This window comes from Haliotis rufescens, unplaced genomic scaffold (assembly GCF_023055435.1).
Source record: "Haliotis rufescens isolate VD_foot unplaced genomic scaffold, xgHalRufe1.0.p SCAF_15, whole genome shotgun sequence".
Taxonomy (NCBI): Eukaryota; Metazoa; Mollusca; class Gastropoda; order Lepetellida; family Haliotidae; genus Haliotis; species Haliotis rufescens.
This window is the reverse complement of record NW_025963835.1, coordinates 33832221-33854630: the sequence shown is the minus strand read 5'-3', so window position 1 is coordinate 33854630 and position 22410 is coordinate 33832221. Positions and strand designations below refer to the sequence as shown.

The 22410-nt window shown below is 42.9% G+C and overlaps 1 protein-coding gene across 1 annotated transcript; it reads left to right on the top strand.

The window, feature by feature from the left end:
- Window positions 1-10652: 10652 nt before the first annotated feature.
- LOC125371652 lies at window positions 10653-21491 on the top strand. Its single transcript, XM_048396491.1, has 9 exons — window positions 10653-10874; window positions 13051-13161; window positions 15932-16159; window positions 16576-16753; window positions 17659-17774; window positions 18287-18443; window positions 18934-19038; window positions 20414-20432; window positions 21398-21491. Exons 1-8 carry the CDS (start codon window positions 10691-10693, stop codon window positions 20418-20420), a joined length of 1086 nt encoding a protein of 361 aa, XP_048252448.1. The 5' UTR covers window positions 10653-10690; the 3' UTR covers window positions 20421-20432; window positions 21398-21491.
- The last annotated feature ends 919 nt before the right edge of the window (window positions 21492-22410 follow it).

Sequence of the window (22410 nt, the reverse complement as noted above, 5' to 3'; positions counted from 1 at the left end):
CCCTACTCCTGAAAACTCCTGATCGCACCTTTTGGACACTAGTCCAACCACGTGGACAATAATCCCATCACGTGAACACTCATCCCACCACGTGGACATTCATCCCATTCCGTGGACACTCATCCCATCCCCTGGGCAACTAACCCATCTCATGGACACTCATCCCTACTCCTGAAAACTCCTGAACCCACCTTTAGGACACTAGTCCAACCACGTGGACACTAATCCCATCACGTGGACACTCATCCCACCACGTGGACATTCATCCCACCTCGTTGACCCTCAACCCACCTTGTGTACGCTCATCCTACCTCATCGTCACACATCCTACCTCGTGGACACTCATCCAACCTCAAGAACACTCATCCCACCGTGTGGACACTCATCCCATCCCGTGGACACTCATACCAAACCATGGAGAATCATACCACCTCGAGAACACTCATCCCTACTCGTTGACACTTATCCCACCTCCTGGACAATGATCCCACCTTTTGGACACTCATCCAACTACGTGGACACTCATCCCATTCCGTGGACACTCATCCCATCCCCTGGGCAATCAACCCATCTCATGGACACTCATCCCTACTCCTGAAAACTCATCCAACCTCATTGACCCTCATCCCACCTTGTGGACGCTCATCCTACCTCATCGTCACACATCCTACCTCGTGGACACTCATCCCACCTCGTGGACACTCATAATACATCATGTTGACACATCCTTTCTCATGGACGACACTCTGTGGACGCTCATCCCATCATGGTCACCCATTCCACCTCGCGAACACTCATCCCATCCCGTTGACACTCATCCCACCTCTCTGATACTCATCCCACCTCTTAGACACTTATCCCACCTCTTTGACATTCATCCCACCTCGTTCACACACATCCCACCTCATGGACACTCATCCCATCAATTGCCACTCATCCCACCTCTTGGACACTTATCCCATCTCTTGGCACTCGTGAAGAGCAACCTGCTCGTGGTGAGTGTTGGGTAGCGCTAATAGCTCTTCCCCCGTGTGGAACCGGGGTAGAATATTTCCACAGCACCCCATTGCTGGTCGTAAGAGGCGACCAAAGTGGGCAGCCCGTTTGCCGTGGGTTGCGTCCCTGTGTCGGCGGAGGACGGGAGTCTGGTAGTTGAGGGCACTGGTTCCTGGAACTGTGGTTCTTTGCCCAACACACTACTTTGACCCTTACTTCGCCTAGACGGGTGGTAAGATGGGCCCGGTCTTATCAATCGGCTGGTCATGCCAGGCCCTGTGCGTAATATTGTGTATGCACAACTGTGTTGTATTTTGATGTATATTTTGGTCTTGGCCGTGAATAACTTGTGTGAATTCTCCATTTTGGATTGAATAAATTGCCTAGAGTCTTACGCCAGAAGGCGGTGGCTCATGGGCCAATCTGGTGATGTTGACCTCTGTATTCTGTATGTCTCCAGTTTCTTGTCATGGACTGAACCTGCCTGGCACTACATCTGGTAGATAAATATAGCTATTCACGTCATATTTGCTGGATTATAACATCCCTGTATCCCTGGTGTTTGCATCCTGGATATCCGGTGCAATATAACACCGTCCTTGTTGACACTCGATGGGGGTTGGGGAACAGGGGTGCTGAATCATTTTCTTTTCACCATGGCTCTCCCACAATCTGGTTCATCTCGTAATGAAAAAAAGAGACGTCTAGAGGAAATTGAAATTTCAACTGGAAATCTTTCTCAAAATATTGATTCCTGGGCTACTGATAACTTACCTATCAAATTGAATCCTTTTGCTGTTTCTAAGGCTGTGTCCGGGATTTGCGGTGAAGTCAAGAACGTTACCCGTCTCGGTAGTTGTTCGCTTCTTGTGGAGTGTGCACGGAGACAGCAATCTCTCCATCTTTTATCTATCTCTACATTTGCCAATCTTGAGGTTGCTGTGTCTGTCCACAGAACATTAAATTCTTGTCGAGGCATTGTTCGTGACAGGGCTCGTTGTCTGTCCGACATGTCTGAAGAAGAAATCGCTACGGAGTTGGAAGACCAGGCTGTTACTGCAGTTAAACGTTTTACATTCAAGAAGGAAATGATTTGAAATGTGCAAACTGTTCTGGCCCACATGTTGCTTCATCTAAATCTTGCCCTGTGTGGCAGATTGAATCTAAAATAATGAAACTGAAATGTGAAAGGAACATACCCTACCTGGATGCAAAGAAACTATTGAAAGATCAGACCACAACTACATCAACTATTTCTTACTCCGCTGCAGTCTCACGCCCCGTAACAACATCATCTATTTCATGTCAGACTGACTTGACATGGGTCAAGTCAGAACAACCTGTTGCTACTATTCCAAATTCCACTATTCCCACACCTATTCCTGTCATCAGTCAATCAAATTCAGGATCTCAGTCTGAGATTCAGTCTGAGACACAACCCCAAACGTCTGGGAAACAACCAGCAAATCTGAAACAAAAAGAGAAAAGAAATTGAGTAGAAAACAGCCACCTATTGTCCCTTCACCTTTAGAGGTTCCTTTATAGAACTCCTTTGGGCCTCTGGACATGGAGGTTACTCTGTCCTCACAGGACAGGCGGGGGAGTAGTTCCTCCTCACATTCACGCGAGCGATCTCCAATTGAGCCACCATGACTCAATTGTCTTATATAATACTATGGAATTGCAGAGGACTTAGGCATAATTTTAATGAACTGCAGTTATTAACAAGTGATTTAAATCCATCAGCAATTTGTTTTCAAGAGACGTACCTTAAAAATACAGATAAGTTTGATTTAAAGCAATAAAGTTCATATCATCCCTTCTCTCCGCCAGGAGATAAAGCTACTGGAGGTGCTTCTATTTTAGTGCGGCGGTGTTCACAGTCCTGTTCCGCTTGACTCGACTCTGCAAGGAGTTGCAGTTAGACTTACACTGCATATTGCCTTCACACTTTGCTCATTATACATTCCTCCTTCTTCAAGTCTTCAGCGAAATGATCTACAAAAACTATACGACACACTCCCAAAGCCCTGTGTCATCATGGGTGATCTAAATGGGCATAAACCTCTATGGGGAAGTTCAACCATTAATCAAAAGGGAAAAGTGATCGAGGATTTTGTTTCCGATAACGATCTTTGCATTTTTAATGATGACTCCGACACTTACTTACACCCTGCTACTGGTACCTATTCATCTTTAGATCTGTCTTTGACGGATTCAGTTTTGTTAAATGAATTCTCATGGTCAGTCCATGATGACCTATGTGGAAGTGACCATTTCCCCACGGTGCTTAAGCCCATTAATCCCGCCGATGATCCACCTCCACCTCGATGGAATTTTGTGAAGGCTGATTGGCTTTTATTTCAATCTTTATGCAAAGATAAATTACAACCTACGTCTTTTCAGAATGTTACTGACCCAATTCAGTTGTTTTCAGATCAACTGAATGAAATTGCTAATGAATCAATACCTAAGTCCTCTGTCAACCTACGTGTTCGTAAACCATGGTTTGATGCTAATTGCAAACAAGCTAGGAAATGTCGTAAGAAGGCGGAGAAGTACTTCCGTAAACATCCCACTGTCCATAATTTAAATACTGTTAAAATTTCAAATGCCAAGGCAAGACGCCTCATTTTATATCCCAGTTTTTAACAGACAGGCAGTTTCAAGTCCGAGTGGGTACAACCCTGTCTGATCATTATGATCAGGATCAGGGTGTCCCACAAGGCAGTATTTTGTCTGTCACTTTATTCAGTATAAAAATTAACAGTTTGTCAAAAGTTTTAAATGATTCAGTTGATGGATCACTTTTTGTGGATGATTTTAACATATCTTGTCGTGCTAAAAATATGCACACAATAGAAAGGCAATTACAATTATGTCTCAATAAAATTCACAAGTTGTGTCTAGAGAACGGATTTAAATTTTCCAAATCAAAAACTAACTGCATACATTTTTGCAGGAAATATAAACCGCATAAAGACCCTGAGCTATTTGTAAATGGCACCCCTATCAAAGTGGTGAAGGAGGCAAAGTTCTTGGGACTTATTTTTGATAACCATTCAACTTTCCTCCCACATATTAAATACCTAAAAGCTAAATGTCTGAAGGCACTCGACTTATTGAAAGTTGTTTCTAATTCAAAGTGGGGAGGGGATCAAACAACCCTCTTACACTTATACAGGTCACTCATCCGTCCATCATCAAGGCCTGAGGCTTTGCCTTGGAGCCTTTAGAACGTCTCCCATTCACAGTCTCTACATAGAAGCAGATGAGCCTTCTCTTAAACAACGCCGTTCAAAATTATCTTTACAATACATCACTAAATTATATTCTAATCAGTCCAATCCAGCTTTTGAATGCATCTTCGAATTCAATCCTCTCTATGAAGATCTTTACAATAAGAAATCAACACTCACTCCACCACTCGGAGTTAGAATAAAATCCGCAATATCAGCTTCTAATATTCAACTCCAAGATATAGCTCCTACTAAACTTTTCTCATCTCCTCCTTGGCAAATGGTAAAGCCAGAGGTAGACCTTACATTAATAAAACTAAAGAAATCAAATACTAACCAATTAATTTACCAAGAAGAATACAATCGATTAAGAACCAATTATGACACTTATAAATCTATATTTACAGATGGATCCAAGGATGGTGGCGCAGTTGCTAGTGCCACCGTCATTGGATCCAGAACAATATCTTCACGTTTACCTGATAACAGTTCAATATTCACTGCAGAAGCAAACGCCATTTTTACAGCACTTAAATATATCAGTAATCAATCTAAACATAAAAAACTCATACTGTTTTCAGATTCTCTTTCAGGCCTTCGGGCGATTAAAAATATGTCATCCAAACATCCACTTTTAATCGAAATTCTCGAATTATTTAATTATCTTGCTACTGGCCAATATGACATCGTCTTCTGTTGGTTACCAAGCCATGTTGGTATCACTGGTAACACAATGGCCGATGCTGGTGCTAAAGCAGCGCTCAACAAATCTGTGACACCACTTCTCATACCCTACACTGATTTTAAACCTACAATTAGATCTTACATTCGTGATCTGATGCAAAAGAAGTGGGACACCCAAGTAGGTATCAATAAATTACATCAAATTAAACCAAATATCGGTTACACCTACTTGGGCAGTCCAGATTTGAAGAGGTCATTATGCGACGATGTCGTATTGGCCACAGCAGATATACAAATGAATACTGATTGAAAGGTGAGGATCCTCCGTTTTGTGTCCCTTGTGATGAAAGAATCACGACCAAGCATGTCCTGCTTGACTGCATTGATTGTTCCATCACAAGGGATAAATATTTCAGTGTTAAAACAATTACGGACCTTTTTAATGATGTTAATTCTCGTTTAATATTATGTCTTTTTAAAGAAATCGAACTTCTTCATAAATTTTGATGTGTTAAATGTATTATTTTACATGTTGGTAGTGCTTATTTATAACTGAGATTGTTGGTGTCTGTACACTCGAGGGGGTTAAAGTAGTGTAACATTAGTGTCCCCCTGAGAGGGTATGTAAGTCCCACATCATTCAATGTAATATTATGCATGCCAGAATTTTAAAACGTAGGATTTTTGGCATTTTATTATAAGGCTTAACTGGTATACTATCGCCAGTGACTGAAGGGTTGATATACTGCCAGGGCCCATGCAGGAAGCAAAGTTACTGTAAGTCCCCATGGCCCCTGGTGTGGTGATCTCCCTTTAGTTACTGACGATCTCTAGCCCATTTTTATATTGTGTTTTTCCTTTAATACTTAATACTTTTGAATGTTCTGCGACTAGTTTTAAATCTTATCTGTGATATTCTAGTTCTCATACTGTCCTTCGATGACAGATTTTTATACAGTTTAAATATATGTATATTACATGTCTAACTTTTCGTCACGATATGGCTGAAATATTGCCGATGTGACGTAAAGCATTAACTCACTCACTCACTCACTCACGCATCCCACCCCGTGGACACTCAACCCACCTCGTGGACGCTCAACCCACTCCGTTTGACACTCATCCAAAACCGTTGACACTTATCCCACCTCGTGGACACTCATCCCATCTCGTGGACATTCATTCAACATGGCCACTCATCCCTCCTCTTGGAAACTCATCCCAACTCGTGGACACTCATCCAACCTCTTGGGCACTTATTCCACCTCGTGGACACTCATCCCACCCCGCGGACACTCATGCCAACTCGTGGACACTCATCACACCTCAAGGCGACTCATCCAAACTCTTGGATGACACTCATCCCATCCCGTGGACACAAACACCACCTCATGGACACTCATCCCATCCCGAGGACAGTCATCCAATCCCGTGGACACTCATCCTATCCCAAAGACACTCATACCACATCGTGAAAACTCACCCCATCTCGTATACACTAGCCGTTGACACTTATCCCACCTCGTGGACAATAAACCTATCTCGTGGACACTAATCCCTACTCGCGCATACTTATCCCATCTCATGGACATTCATCCAGCCTCGTGGGAACTCGTTCCACCTCGTGGACACTCATCCCATCCAGTGGACACTCATTCCAAACCGAGGACACTCATACCACCTCGAGAACACTCATCCCATCTAGTGTACACTCATCCCTACTCGATGACACTTATCCCACCTCGTGGACAATCATCCCACCTCTTGGACACTCATCCAACCTCTTCGACACTTATCCCACTTCGTGGACACTCATCCCATCTCGTGGACACTCATCCCTACTCGTTGACATTTATCCCATCTCGTGGACACTCATACCACCTCGAGGACACTCATACCCCCTCGATGACACTCATTCCACCTCGTGTACACTCATCCCTACTCGATGACACGTATCCCAACTCGTGGAGAATCAGCCCACCTCTTGGACACTTATCCCACCTTGTGGACACTCATCCCACCTCTTGAACATGCATCCCACCGCTTGGACACTTATCCCACCTCTTGGACATTCATCCCACCTCGTGGATACTCATCCCACCCCGTGGACACTCATGCAAACTCGAGGACACTCATTCAACCTCGAGGACACTCATTCCATCTCGTGTACACTCATCCCTACTCGATGACACTTATCCCACATCGGGGAGAATCATTCCACCTCTTGGACACTTATCCCACCTCGTGGACGCTCATCCCATCCCATCGACACTCCTCTCATCCCCTCGACAATCAACCCAACTCGTGAACACGCATCCTTACTCGTTCACACTTATCCCACCTCGTGGACGCTCATCCCATCTCGTGGACAAGCATCCGACCTCGTTGACACTCATCACACCCCATGGACACTCATCCAATCCGATTGACACCCATCCCATCTCGTGGACACTCATCCCTACTCGATATGCGATCAAGCGATATGCAACCGCTACGTGAGGGTGCTAATCGTGTACTTTGCTATAATTGGTATAAGAGAATATCGTCATCGAATGGCCATTTCGTTTTTATTACAGTTTGAGCCATCATCAAACGTGGGTGTATACTTTCTTTATGCCTAGCAGGGTGTATTCTGAAATTGAAAATTATTGATGTGGCGGGAAAAGCCAGCATGTGTCTGGGGACAGGTCGTGGGGAACTGTGTCCAACCACACCTGGCAGCTTCACCGCACGAGTTGCAAATTGGTGACTACGCTTCGAAACATATTTCTCTCTCTCTCTCCTGGGTAAGGTACAGGCATAGCCCACTGATATGAAATACTAACGTCAGATAGACCTGGGTAAGGGACAGGCATAGCCCACTGATATGAAATACTGACGTTTGACAGACCTGGGTAAGGTACAGGCATAGCCCACTGACATGAAATACTGACGTCAGATAGACCTGGGTAAGTTACAGGTATAGCCCACTGATATGAAATACTGTCGTGAGATAGACCTGGGTAAGGTACAGGAATAGCCCACTGATATGAAATACTGACGTCAGATAGACCTGGGTAAGGGACAGGCATAGCACACTGATATGAAATACTGACGTGAGACAGACCTGGGTAAGGTACAGGTACAGTTCACTGATATAAAATACTGACGTGTGATAGACCTGGGTAAGGTACAAGAAAAGCTCACTGATATGAAATACTGATGTGAGGTAGACCTGGGTAAGGTACAGGTATAGCTTACTGATATGAAATACTGACGTGTGATAGACCTGGGTAAGGTACAGGTATAGCTTACTGATATGAAATACTGACGTGTGATAGACCTGGGTAAGGTACAGGTACAGCTCACTGATATAAAATACTGACGTGTGATAGACCTGGGTAAGGTACAAGTACAGCTCACTGATATAAAATACTGACGTGTGATAGACCTGGGTAAGGTACAAGAAAAGCTCACTGATATGAAATACTGATGTGAGGTAGACCTGGGTAAGGTACAGGTATAGCTTACTGATATGAAATACTGACGTGTGATAGACCTGGGTAAGGTACAGGTACAGCTCACTGATATAAAATACTGACGTGTGATAGACCTGGGTAAGGTACAAGTATAGCTCACTGATATGAAATACTGACGTGTGATAGACCTCGGTAAGTTACAGGTATAGCCCGCTGATATGAAATACTGTCGTGAGATAGACCTGGGTAAGGTACAGGAATAGCCCACTGATATGACATACTGACGTGAGATAGACCTGGGTAAGGGACAGGCATAGCACACTGATATGAAATACTGACGTGAGACAGACCTGGGTAAGGTACAGGTATAGCTCACTGATATGAAAAACTGACGTGAAGTAGACCTGGGTAAGGTACAGGTATAGCTCACTGATATGAAACACTGACGTGTGATAGACCTGGGTAAGGTACAGGTATAGCTTACTGATATGAAATACTGACGTGTGATAGACATGGGTAAGGCACAGGTACAGCTCACTGATATAAAATACTGACGTGTGATAGACCTGGGTAAGGTACAAGAAAAGCTCACTGATATGAAATACTGATGTGAGGTAGACCTGGGTAAGGTACAGGTATAGCTTACTGATATGAAATACTGACGTGTGATAGACCTGGGTAAGGTACAGGTACAGCTCACTGATATAAAATACTGACGTGTGATAGACCTGGTAAAAAGGGACAGGTATAGCTCACTGATATGAAATACTGACGTGAGATAGACCTGGGTAAGGTACAGGTATAGCTCACTGATCTGAAACACTGACGTAAGATAGACCTGGGTAAGGGACAGGCATAGCTCTCTGATAAGAAATACTGACGTGTATAGGCCTAAGTAAGGGACAGGCATAGCCTACTGATATCAAATACTGACGTGAGATAGACCTGGGTAAGGGACAGGCATAGCCCACTGATATGAAATACTGACGTGTATAGGCCTTAGTAAGGGACAGGTATAGCTCACTGATATGAAATACTGACGTGTATAGGCCTGGGTAAGTTACAGGCATAGCTCACTGATATGAAATACTGAAGTGTAATAGACCTGGGTAAGGGACAGGCATAGCCCTCTGATATGAAATACTGACGTCAGATAGACCTGGGTAAGGGACAGGTATAGCCCACTGATATGACATACTGACCCGCTGTTACTGACAAGTTATGTGTCATATTCAGTAAATGGAATGTTTACCTGAGATCAATTCTGGAATCACTTAAGTGGCAGATAAAAGATTGAAAAGCTAAGCTAAAAACAAAGTCCGTCTTTCCATGAAATGTGAAGACAATGTTCATGCCCCCATGCGCCTGGGCAGCCAAGAAATTTGAGTCGTCACCAACAGAGGGTGAATTGAAATGGGGGGTTAACGTCGCGTCCAAGATAATTGCACATTATAGCACACTGAGATAGCATGCTGCAGTTTAACATTAAAACCTCACTCAGACACAGTATACTGACTCCTAGCCCGCCAGTTTAACATGAAAACCTCACTCAGACACACTATACTAACTCCGGGCCGACCAGTCCTTGTTTGAGCCCCACAATGCCGAGCGCCTGACAGGGTATCAACAAGTACGATCTTTTAACGGGTTTTTTCGGTATGACAAGGTCGGGGATCGAACCCCGGACCTTTCGCTCTCCGTGCGGACGCACTACAACGAAGCCATGGAGGCGCTCTGCTCGACATGAAGGGGAACATGCTTTATCAGGTTCCACGTCCATGATTAGAATCTCGTTTCAATAGAAAGCTGCAATATAAAGCAATTTGTAAGTAAAAGATGTAGTGTTTGTAAATGTAGAGAATAATATAGAATACAAATGTGTGATTGAGTGTTGGTTTTTGCGGCATTGGCATTATTCCTGCCATATCAAGGCGGGCGATGGCGAGAACTCTTCACGCTTCTCTTGTAGGGTATGAATAATCTAAATAGGACAAACCATTTTTTCTCAAAATCATTTTCTGCCCTGAGATCAGAGACTTCTGAGTCTGGAATTCTGATACCCAATCCACTCTACACGAAGGTTGTATGACGTCCTTCAACCAATTCAAAATATATGTCAAACAGACAAAACCTTAACATTACCATCTGTTTCAATTCGTAAAAATATGCTGCGGTTTGCACAAATCTTTGTCAAAATCAATTACATACAGCGTGGTAGATATTACCACGTGGGTGACGCGCCTGGACACGTGACAGGTATCGAGTGCCTATAATAACTCTTGAGGATGAGGAGGAAAGTCAATCGGAATCAACATGACGATGTTCGACAACGGTCTCTTCATAGTTCTCCTGGCTGTCCTTGCGCCATCACTGGGATGTCTGCCTGGACCAGATGAGCTCCCCGACAAGCTTGCTGGCCTCTTGACTCAAATAGAAACCGCGAAGGCGAATTTCCAAAGTATCTTTGATGTCACCGATGAACAGTGTCCATGTCAGAGTAAGTAAATGGCATTTTTTGAAAACGATCTATAAAGCATTACAGGATTAATCTAATCTAAACCTACAACGTGATGTCTATTGCCGAGCCGACCTTAATGCCGAGCGCCAGACAGGGTAATAACAAGTACCATATTATAACGTCTTATAAAATGACGCGGCCGGGGATCGAGCCCCGGACCTATCGCTCTCCGGGCGGACTATCTACGAATAGACCACGAAGGCAGTCTGCATCTGATAGCTTTCCTTTAGTTCAGCTATATTTTCTAGCTTCAAGAGCACTTGCTTGACAACGCTATAAGGATCTATACCGAAACGTCGCTTTTTACAGTATTAAAGAAGTTGTTATCCATAAAATTGTGTCTACTTTGTCATCCGTCAACTTCTAAGTAATGCCTATCAAACAATTGAGGAGCACTTGTATCTCAGGATTCAGTATTTACATTTCAATAGCGTATGCGCAAAGTGACTGTTGAACTCTTGATCTAAACATTCTAAAAAAGTAGGGAATATTTGCAAAAAACAGCTGATTACAGAAATACAAAGAGGTATCGAGTGATGGCATTGCATGGAAAAAGAAACGGAAGGATTAGCCTAATATGACAATCAAGAGAACATGTTGGCGGTGTATTGTAAGGGTGCAAACAACACGATGACAGTGGTGGGTAGTCTTTTAAAGCTACAAAACCCTTTCCTTAATCAAAAGAAGTATCTGCCAAATGCTGAAATCATTCTCCAATTTCAACGTTATCGTGAGCATGTGTTTAAACATCACTATCGAATAAAACTTCGATAAATGTCAAAGCTACGTCTCACACTAATTTTCAGTATCTTATAATATTGTATTGATAATGACAACAATTATTTCAGTAGTTTGTGCAGGTTCACGATGGCTATCGACAAGGGCGATGCCATGTTTGTTTGTAAACACTGAAAGTAGTACCTACCTGACCTTTCATATTTACATCTCTATTCCTATATGACTCAAACGCGTACCGTTTTCATCCGTTGGCTTTATCCTGCCGAGAAACCTCCCCATAATATGATAAACCTGAAGATTAAGTTGAATTCTAGGCCAAAACGCCTATAAACAAATGCCACTTTGATCAGTTTTCCCTTAACTTTGCAGTGTGGGATGATGGTGTACAAAATTAAAAAACAAATGTTTTCAAAAAAAGTGACAAAACCCTTTCCATAATCGATTGTACGATTCCGACTACACCACGTGTTTATGAATCACTATGAAATAGTGATGATACCAGGTGTTCGCAAAGTGTTGTGCGTATCTTGTCCCAGCGGTGGCACCCGTCTCAAGCACATGCAAATACACTCTTCAAAAAAAAGAAGTAGTATGTAGTTCATTGAACCTGACTACACAAAAAATCCGGTATTTAAATTGGAAATGTTGGTGGCCTGATATTCGACAAACGGTGCGTCAAAACGCAACCATTGTCGATTTGCGATGTCTTAAACGGCATTGTTTTCACACTTGTTCACAATTGTCATGGAGGAACAGTAAAGCAAAATGCATGTGCAAGTTATGGCATTCGTAACTTGTGGTAGTGGTAGGACAGAATTCGTACACCAGCCAGTGCTGAGGAGAAGCAGGTGCGTGATTGCTGCCCGGGGCGGTCACACGAGTTCAGCGCAACCTTGTGACCTTATGTGACAATGAACAGTTTTCAGTGCCTTTGTACAACGACAACATGTGATTATCGAGCTCCAAAATTTCATATTTGTTCTATGATATTAAATTAAACATATCGACTTAATTAGGTACAATACATTTATTTACTAAAAATCTACCTGTGCGTTTCTTTTTTTGAAGAGTGTATACTTTATTTTATCTTTAGTTTATATTATTCCATCAGCATTATGTAATTCATTTATTCGGTGTGATGTCACAAAGAAACATAATTATTTGAGACCATTGTGGAACCAATATGCTATTGCACATAAGAGAAGCACTGGACTTTTACAGAGAACATGATGACATCTAACTTATTTAAAGCTGAACTGTTTACAATTGTAGATGTTTCCATATTTACAGGTGTGTTTAAGTTCCAAGTTCCAATACATGTACGGCTGATGCCAGCATTGTATCGTCAATAAACCGGGACAAACACAAAGTGTTGGTTTTAAATAAATAACGATATTAATGTATATTTCTGTTTCAGCTCCCGGGGATTGCTTTGAAAGTGATCTCGAAGCCCTCAACACCACACTTTGCGATCTTATCAACAATCTCACCGCATTGATCGGGGATCAATCAACGGACTGTCCTGCACGTAAGTAGAGAAACGAATTAAGGCAAACTCGGACAGAGCGTTCACCTGAACCGGGTTAATGTTGACAAAAGAGACCAGATTGATCTATGAAAGGACATGAAAATACTTTTAAGCTGACAGTCATTAGAACATTTGAACTGACAAATTCAGTACACTGAAGAAAACACGATCCAGACAAGAAATGTTCAACTGTCTAGTTGAAATTCAGTCATATATACCTTTCACTTTATCAAGCTTTAAGCGTTAGAATTGGTCTTCAGCAACCCATGCTTGTCCCCGTGAATATCAGGGTTAGAATAGGTCTTCAGAAACCCATGTTTGTCCCATTGAATATCAGGGTAGACGAGGTCTTCAGCAACCCATGTTTGTCCCCGTGAATATCAGGGTAAGAATTGGTCTCCAGCAACCCATGCTTGTCCCCCGGTAAGATCCGGGTTAGAATTGGTCTCCAACAACCCATACTTTTCCCCTTTTAAGATATGGGTTAGAATTGGTCTCCACCAATCCATGCTTGTCCCCCGGTAAGATCTGGGTTAGAATTGGTCTCCACCAATCTATGCTTGTCCCCCGTTAAGATCTGGGTTAGAATAGGTCTCCAGCAACCCATGCTTGTCCCCCGTTAAGATCCGGGATAGAATTGGTCTCCAACAACCCATACTTTTCCCCTTTTAAGATCCGGGTTAGAATTGGTCTCCACCAATCCATGCTTGTCCTCCGTTAAGATCCGGGTTAGAATTGGTCTCCAACAACCCATGCTTGTCCCCCGTTAAGATCCGGGTTAGAATTGGTCTCCAACAACCCATGCTTGTCCCCCGTTAAGATCCGGGTTAGAATTGGTCTCCAACAACCCATGCTTGTCCCCCGTTAAGATCCGGGTTAGAATTGGTCTCCAACAATCCATGCTTGTCCCCCGTTAAGATCCGGGTTAGAATTGGTCTCCAACAACCCATACTTTTCCCCTTTTAAGATCTGGGTTAGAATTGGTCTCCAACAATCCATGCTTGTCCCCCGGTAAGATCTGGGTTAGAATTGGTCTCCACCAATCCATGCTTGTCCCCCGTTAAGATCCGGGATAGAATTGGTCTCCAACAACCCATACTTTTCCCCTTTTAAGATCTGGGTTAGAATTGGTCTCCACCAATCCATGCTTGTCCCCCGTTAAGATCCGGGTTAGAATTGGTCTCCAAAAACCCATGCTTGTCCCCCGTTAAGATCCGGGTTAGAATTGGTCTCCAACAACCCATGCTTGTCCCCCGTTAAGATCCGGGTTAGAATTGGTCTCCAACAACCCATGCTTGTCCCCCGTTAAGATCCGGGTTAGAATTGGTCTCCAACAACCCATGCTTGTCCCCCGTTAAGATCCGGGTTAGAATTGGTCTCCAGCAATCCATGCTTGTGCCCTGTTAAGATCCGGGATAGAATTGGTCTCCAACAACCCATGCTTGTCCCCCGTTAAGATCCGGGTTAGAATTGATCTCCAACAACCCATGCTTGTCCCCCGTTAAGATCCGGGTTAGAATCGGTCTCCAGCAATCTATGCTTGTCCCCCGTTAAGATCCTGGTTAGAATTGGTCTCCAGCAATCCATGCTTGTCCCCCGTTAAGATCCTAGATAGAATTGGTCTCCAGCAATCCATGCTTGTCCCCCGTTAAGATCGGGGATAGAATTGGTCTCCAGCAATCCATGCTTGTCCCCCGTTAAGATCCGGGATAGAATTGGTCTCCAGCAATCCATGCTTGTCCCCTTTTAAGATCGGGGTTAGAATTGGTCTCCACCAATCCATTCTTGTCCCCCGTTTAGATCCGGGATAGAATTGGTCTCCAGCAATCCATGCTTGTCCCCCGTTAAGATCCGGGATAGAATTGGTCTCCAGCAATCCATGCTTGTGCCCCGTTAAGATCCGGGATAGAATTGGTCTCCAACAACCCATGTTTGTGCCCCGTTAAGATCCGGGATAGAATTGGTCTCCAACAACCCATGCTTGTCCCCCGTTAAGATCCGGGATAGAATTGACCTCCAGCAATCCATGCTTGTCCCCCGTTAAGAACCGGGTTAGAATTGGTCTCCAACAACCCATGCTTGTGCCCCGTTAAGATCCGGGATAGAATTGACCTCCAACAACCCATGCTTGTGCCCCGTTAAGATCCGGGATAGAATTGACCTCCAGCAATCCATGCTTGTCCCCCGTTAAGATCCGGGTTAGAATTTGTCTCCAGCTATCCATGCTTGTGTCCCGTTAAGATCCGGGATAGAATTGACCTCCAGCAATCCATGCTTGTAAGAAGCGACTTAAGTGATTGGGTGGTAAGGCTCGCTATCTTGGTAAATGAGTGTCAGCAGCGTAGACCGATGCTCATGATGTCAGTCACTGTATTGTCTGGTCCAGGCTCGATTATTGACAGACCAGATATAGCTGGATAATTGCGGCGTTAAACAACAAACAAACAAACAAACATATTTCTGAATGACGAGGCAGACCTCTGGTATGAAATCTATTTGCAAAATGTTATATTGTCCATCGTCGTACTTTTAGATATCACATTATTTCTCATGCCAAGTTGATTTTGCGTTTTACAATACATATGTACATACTTTTCCTATTGGAAGACTGTACCTGATTACAGATTAAAGCCCTGAAAAGTTCATATTTAAAACCAATCTTTTGTCCTTCTCTATATTGATATTTCCGCCACTTTCCTCTCAAATAATGTCGTATTATTGGGAAATTAAAAACAAATTTCCCAATCACAAGATTAACGATGTTTTACAGTTGAAGGATGTGCCGCACTTGTTGGTGGATGCTATCGGAATGACATTGCTCAGGTTGACCCAGTGGGGACGATCCTGCCGAGTTTGGATGTGACTTATAATGTCAGCGCTTTTACAGTTAGCGGAGACAATGCATCAAGTTACAGCATATACTATCTTTCGTATCCGCCCCTCCGGATTGTTTGCGAGTCCAGGACCACGGATGAGACCACCATATTTACCGTACTCGGTAAGTCGTTACACCCTCAATACCTGGTTAATGTCCTGCCAGTAATACAGAAACGTCAACAATCAAACACTAAGAGGTTAAACCATAAAGCGGAAACCAATCTAGAATTTTCACACCATTTTCATTTTCTTCTATGGATGGTTGAAGCTTCTTGTTATAGCAGTACGCGTATACAGGAGTGAGTGAGTATGGTTTTACGCCGCTTTTAGCAATATTCAAGCAATATCACGGTGGGGGACACCAGAAATGGGCTTGACACATTGTACCCATTTGGGGAATCGAACCTGGGTCGTCGGCGTGACGAGCGAACGCTTTAACCACTAGTCTACCCCACCGCCCGTTAAACTACAAATGTTGACTGTATGCTTCCATATAACACTATTATATTTGTGTATTATATGTTTGTCTCTGTCTAGAGGAAGATCTTGGAAGCGGTACTGGTATCGCTGTCTTGGATGGTCTGCTGTATGTCGCCATTAATGATTATAACAACACGGGTATCGATCACCTTGCGTCCATTCCTACATCTGGCGGCACTTTGTCGCTTCTTACCGAGATTTCCTGCGAGGCTGGGAGAGTCAGAGCTTTTAATGGGTTGGTATCGCAGTTATGTTTCTGTATTGTACACAACATTACTGTTCATAACGGTCTAGTTCCTTAATTATTTAATTTAAGATTAATTATATGCAGTGTAGGTCAAGTGAGTGAGTGAGTGTATTGGATTGAACGGTGCTTTGAACAGTATTCCAGTTATATCACGGCGTGTCTGCTTAATGTGGGAGGAAAGACCGAAGTGATGCGGGTCTCAGACGTTTACCACTTCGGTGAAACCCACGAGCACGGGTATGGTGCTGACAAACTTAGAAACATAATTTGGGCGAACCGGGATTCGAACCAACAATCGTAGGTTTCTGGCGTACCAAAGGGACGCAACTCTGAACAGCAACTTGCGGCGCCTTAGACAACTGGGCCAGCCGTTCACCAGTGACACAAGTGGGAAAGAAAATGTAATAATATTTTTCTCATACTCCTTTTCTCGGATTGGTTTATTTCTCTTGAAACATCCAAACCTGTCTTTTAAAACATAAAGCCTTATGGTTCGTGAGGCCAACTACAGTGAGTATCAGGCCCAGGGCACCAAGGCGAGGGCGATGTTATTTACCATATTTACCATCTCTGCTCGTGAATGTTCCTTATCTTAGTAAATAAATTGAGTTATGTTATTCAAGTTTTACATATTAACAGTTAAAAGTTCAAGCGAAAGCTTGGAATATTGCCAAGTATAGACCAGCAAGGTCAATGGCAACACCTGGTCAGATTGTTCAATATATACATCTGATTAGGTGCTTGACCATATAAATATAAGACACCAAGCACATTGGTGGGTGATGTTTCAAAACAAAAACGTCTGAAGTATCCTCAAATGAAATTTGGCATACGTTTGTCAGGCAAATAAACAAAACTCCATGTTGACTGCAAGGAATCATCTTCTCTTTAAGGCGAGTGTACTTCAGCGACTGCAAGGAGATCAAGTGCGTCAACGAGACAGGTGGAGATTTGCAGACCAAACTGAAGTTTTCATTGGACATTAAATCGTTTGACGTCATTGACGATAGTACGTATAACAAAACATATACCACGTACAGTGGAACATATTCCCCAACCTTCTTTGTTTGTTTGCTGTTTAACACCGCACTCAGCAATATTCAGGCTATATGACGGCGGTCTGTAAATAATCCAGTGATTGAACTCGATCCACGCATTTGGGATACGATGACATGCATCAACCAAGTCAGCGAGCCTGACCACCCGATCCCTTTAGTCGCCTCTTACAATACGTATAGTCGTTTTTACGGCAAGCATGGGTTGCTGAAGACCTAGTAAGACTCAACAGTGTCTGGTCCAGACTCGGAGTATTTACAGCCCGCCGTCATGTAGCTGGAACATTGCTGAGTGTGGCCTTAAACAACAAACAAACAAACAATACTTTCATTTGAAATTGTGTTGAGAAAAGGGGTAAGCAGCTCATCCATGCTGAGATGACTAGCTGTATCTACAACATGTTGCATGTCATTCTTTGTGATGAAGTGGTGATTAATGCAAAATTTGATTTGTTTTCTTCGACAGACAGGATCGTGTTTATTGATGCTGCTAATGGTGTGTGGATCTACGACATTGCGACCAACTGTTTCAAGCTGCTGTACTGCATTCCGGGCGAACCATCCGGGGACGTCAAGGTCAACCGCTGTTCTTCTTTGATATACCTGGCCTACCCAGGTGTCAGGTCAGTGTAAGGAAAGTGAGTGAGCGAGTGAGTATGGTTTTACGCCGCTTTAAGCACTATTCCAGCAATATCACGGCGGGGGACACCAGAAATGGGCTTCACAGATTTTACCCATGTCGGGAATCGAACCCGGGTCTTCGGTGTGACAAGTGATCACTTTAACCACTAGGCCACCCGACCGCCCCTCAATGAAATGAAGAACAATGCTACATTGTGTACAGAAACAAACGAATTACTTACATATCTGGTCGGATACAGTCACCAAAATCCTGTTATGACATATCATGATACTTTTTGGTTTGATCATCGAAAATAAAGCCAAATCATTCAAGTTCTCTTCCAGACAATCCGAGGATGTCTAACTAGGATGTCTTTGTGGTTTCAACCGGTTACCCATTGAGAACCTAAGATCTGTTATGTCAAACCCCATTTAATCTTGGATGGGAAATGATTATGATGGTTGTAACAGGCATGTTTTATCTTCTTTAAGCGATCTCGGCATTTTCAACGCCACATCCTTGGAGTCGGCGGACACTCTGGAGTACACCACGTCCAACCCCAGTGACTGTCCGAGTCTCGGATTCGAACCAGACTGGTAAGTTAAATCACAACAGCAACATCACAAAGCCCAGGAGACATGTCAAAACATGGAACACGGCACAACAGGATATATCATTCTTATACCATCTTCAGAAAGTTACAAAACCAGTTATTAATCCTATGTACATCACAGAACTACGAGTAGACATCATGGTAACCAAGCGCAGGACCAGTTGACGGAAAACAAATGAATATGTGAACAGTTTTGTTCCAGTTTAAGGAAGATGTAGACCAAATCCTCTTATTTTTATTCAGCCATAGTCGTGTTTTAAGTTGATTTGATCCGTTGAGGAAGGTATCGTTCAGTGTCCATACCTCTTGCTTTGTTATAGCCTTCCAAATACCAACATATACAGACAACCGTGAAAATCGGGGTTAGAATAGGTCTTCAGCAGGCCATGTTTGTCCCCGTGAAGATCAGGGTCAGAATAGGTCTTCAGCAACCCATGTTTGTCCCCTTGAAGATGAGGGTTAGAATAGGTCTTCAGCAACCCATGCTTGTCCCCGTGAAGATCAGGGTCAGAATAGGTCTTCAGCAAGCCATGTTTGTCCCCGTGAAGATGAGGGTTAGAATAGGTCTTCAGCAAGCCATGCTTGTCCCCGTGAAGATCAGGGTCAGAATAGGTCTTCAGCAACCCATGTTTGTCCCCGTGAAGATCAGGGTTAGAATAGGTCTTCAGCAACCCATGTTTGTCCTCGTGTAGATCAGGGTTAGAATAGGTCTTCAGCAACCCATGCTTGTCCCCGTGAAGATCAGGGTTAGAATAGGTCTTCAGCAACCCATGCTTCTCCTCGTGTAGATCAGGGTTAGAATAGGTCTTCAGCAACCCATGCTTGTCCCCGTGAAGATCAGGGTCAGAATAGGTCTTCAGCAACCCATGTTTGTCCTCGTGTAGATCAGGGTTAGAATAGGTCTTCAGCAACCCATGCTTGTCCCCGTGAAGATCAGGGTCAGAATAGGTCTTCAGCAAGCCATGTTTGTCCCCGTGAAGATGAGGGTTAGAATAGGTCTTCAGCAAGCCATGCTTGTCCCCGTGAAGATCAGGGTCAGAATAGGTCTTCAGCAACCCATGTTTGTCCCCGTGAAGATCAGGGTTAGAATAGGTCTTCAGCAACCCATGCTTGTCCCCGTGAAGATCAGGGTTAGAATAGGTCTTCAGAAACCCATGCTTGTCGTAAGAGGCGACTAACAGAATCTGCTGGTCGGGCTCGATAACCCAATTGCTTGGATCGATGCTCACGATGCCAATCACTGGATTGTCTGGTCCAGACTCCTTTGTTTATAGCTGGAATGTTGCTGAGTGCGGCGTTAAACAACCAAAAAAACATTGAAGTGATACATATAATAAACAAGTTTTTGTCTTTTTCAGCCCATAATTGGCAGAGTGGGTAAGATTTTATCGTTAGAATCTTACAAGTGCCACAGGTTCGTGTCATTATTTAAAAGGAGAATACGTTCCAATCATAGTAACTTTAATCATCATAGTAGATGTATCAACCAATTGAGTATTAAGTTGTAGCACCCGTGAAAACCCCGGTAAGAATAGGTCTTCAGCAACCAATGATTGTCGTAAGAGGCGACTGCGCTTGTAGTAGGAGGCGACTAAAGGGATCAGGTGGTCAAGCTCGGTTTATTGTATCCCAAGTGTGTGGATCGATGCTCATGATATCAATCACTGGATTGTCTGGTCAGGACACGATTATTTACAGACCGCCGTTATATAGTTGGAATGTTGCTGAGAGCGACCTTAAACAACAAAAAATAATCGAACGAACGAACGAACAAACAAACAAACACATTTCTGAATGATCGAATGCCTCTAGTATGGAATCTATTTTCATAATGTTAATAGTGTCCATTATAGTACTTCTATATTTGGGCACGAGATATATCCGGTGTTAAACAGCAAACAGACTAACAATCAATGTGTAGATGGCAGATAAGGGGCGATGGGGTAGCCTTGTGGTTAAAACGTTTTCCCTTTACGCCGAAGCCCTGTTTGGATTCCCCACATGGGTACAATCTTTGAAGTCAATTTCTGGTGTCCCTCGTCGTGATATTGCTGGTATATTGCTTAAAGCGGCGTAAAACCAAACTCACTCACTCAGTTAAGATAAACAGATCATACAACTCTCAAGATGTTTTTCGTGTATTTACATGTATTTCTTTAACATACATTTCTTGTTTTAACCTTTTCTGAATACAGAATATGTTTGCAAAAATATTATTATCGAATACAAAGTTTCACGAGAAACAGGCAGACACAAAAGTGAAACCATGGAGACTAAGCAGTCTGTACAGGAAGTAACCGGATAGTCAGGATATTGACTTTACCATACACTTCTCATTTCAGGGAGACAGACCGCCACTGCGTGTTGAAAAGCAAGCAATAAAATGTGTAGAAGGCATTGAGGCAAATCTGTATTCAATAAACCTTTTGAACACGATTCACGTGTATTGTGATTTTTGTTATGAACTAGCCTAATAGGAAAATATATTTTACATTTGATTACAAAGTATGAAACTTATTAATCAATTTGTGCGAGACCTCACGTCAGTATTTCATATCAGTGATCGAGAGAGAGAGATGAATTGGTATAAGGATAAGTTTTATTCCATACTGAAAGGCCCCAGCCACATAGTACAATTCTGTTTTCGGGAGCAGTTACATAAAAAGGCAGATCAATATATTTTTTTCTAAGGTGGTCGTACTTTGGACAAACTAACAGAAAATGAAACTCATCTTCAATCACATTCAAACCACATAGTTCCCATATTCTCAATTCCCTGCCTCTGTTTCTATGTCTGCCTACTTCGATCCTAAGTCTATGAGAGCTGCATCTAAATTGTGCTAAACTTATTCATACAAACAGTATTCTTGGGAAATAGTTGTCTTAAAAAGCTTGTAATTATTGCATTTTTCTGAATTTAAAACATGCCATGACAATTTTTGTAAGTACATATCCTTAAGTCTTTGGCGTATAGATACTAAAAATGAATCTGGATTGTTTGGTACACACTGATTATGGCAAACATACCCATAGCCGCTTTCATTTAATAACGACATTACATCATATACCCAATTGGGAATTCCATGTTTTTCATACTATAACATCGTACTATAACATTTTTGAGGTAATCTATCAATAGGCATCTTAAGAATCTTGAACCAATACTTGAGAATTCTTACATGTAGAAATATGTAAAGTGGTAGACGCCCACATTCACCATATACCATAACACTCGATGTACAGTTCATTACGCCAAGGAATCGTTTACAAGCATATAAATGGGCCAGTTCACTAGTTATGTATTCAGTATGACCTCAGACCTCTGCTCCATATGAATGAATTGGAGTAATGTTTG

Excerpts from the sequence above, each read along its gene's own strand:
- LOC125371652 (XM_048396491.1), top strand. The coding sequence starts at position 10,691 with ATGACGATGTTCGACAACGGTCTCTTCATAGTTCTCCTGGCTGTCCTT. Across the intron at positions 10,875-13,050 it reads TGAACAGTGTCCATGTCAGA|CTCCCGGGGATTGCTTTGAA; the intron begins GTAAGTAAATGG and ends TTTCTGTTTCAG. Across the intron at positions 17,775-18,286 it reads GTTTGACGTCATTGACGATA|ACAGGATCGTGTTTATTGAT; the intron begins GTACGTATAACA and ends TTTCTTCGACAG.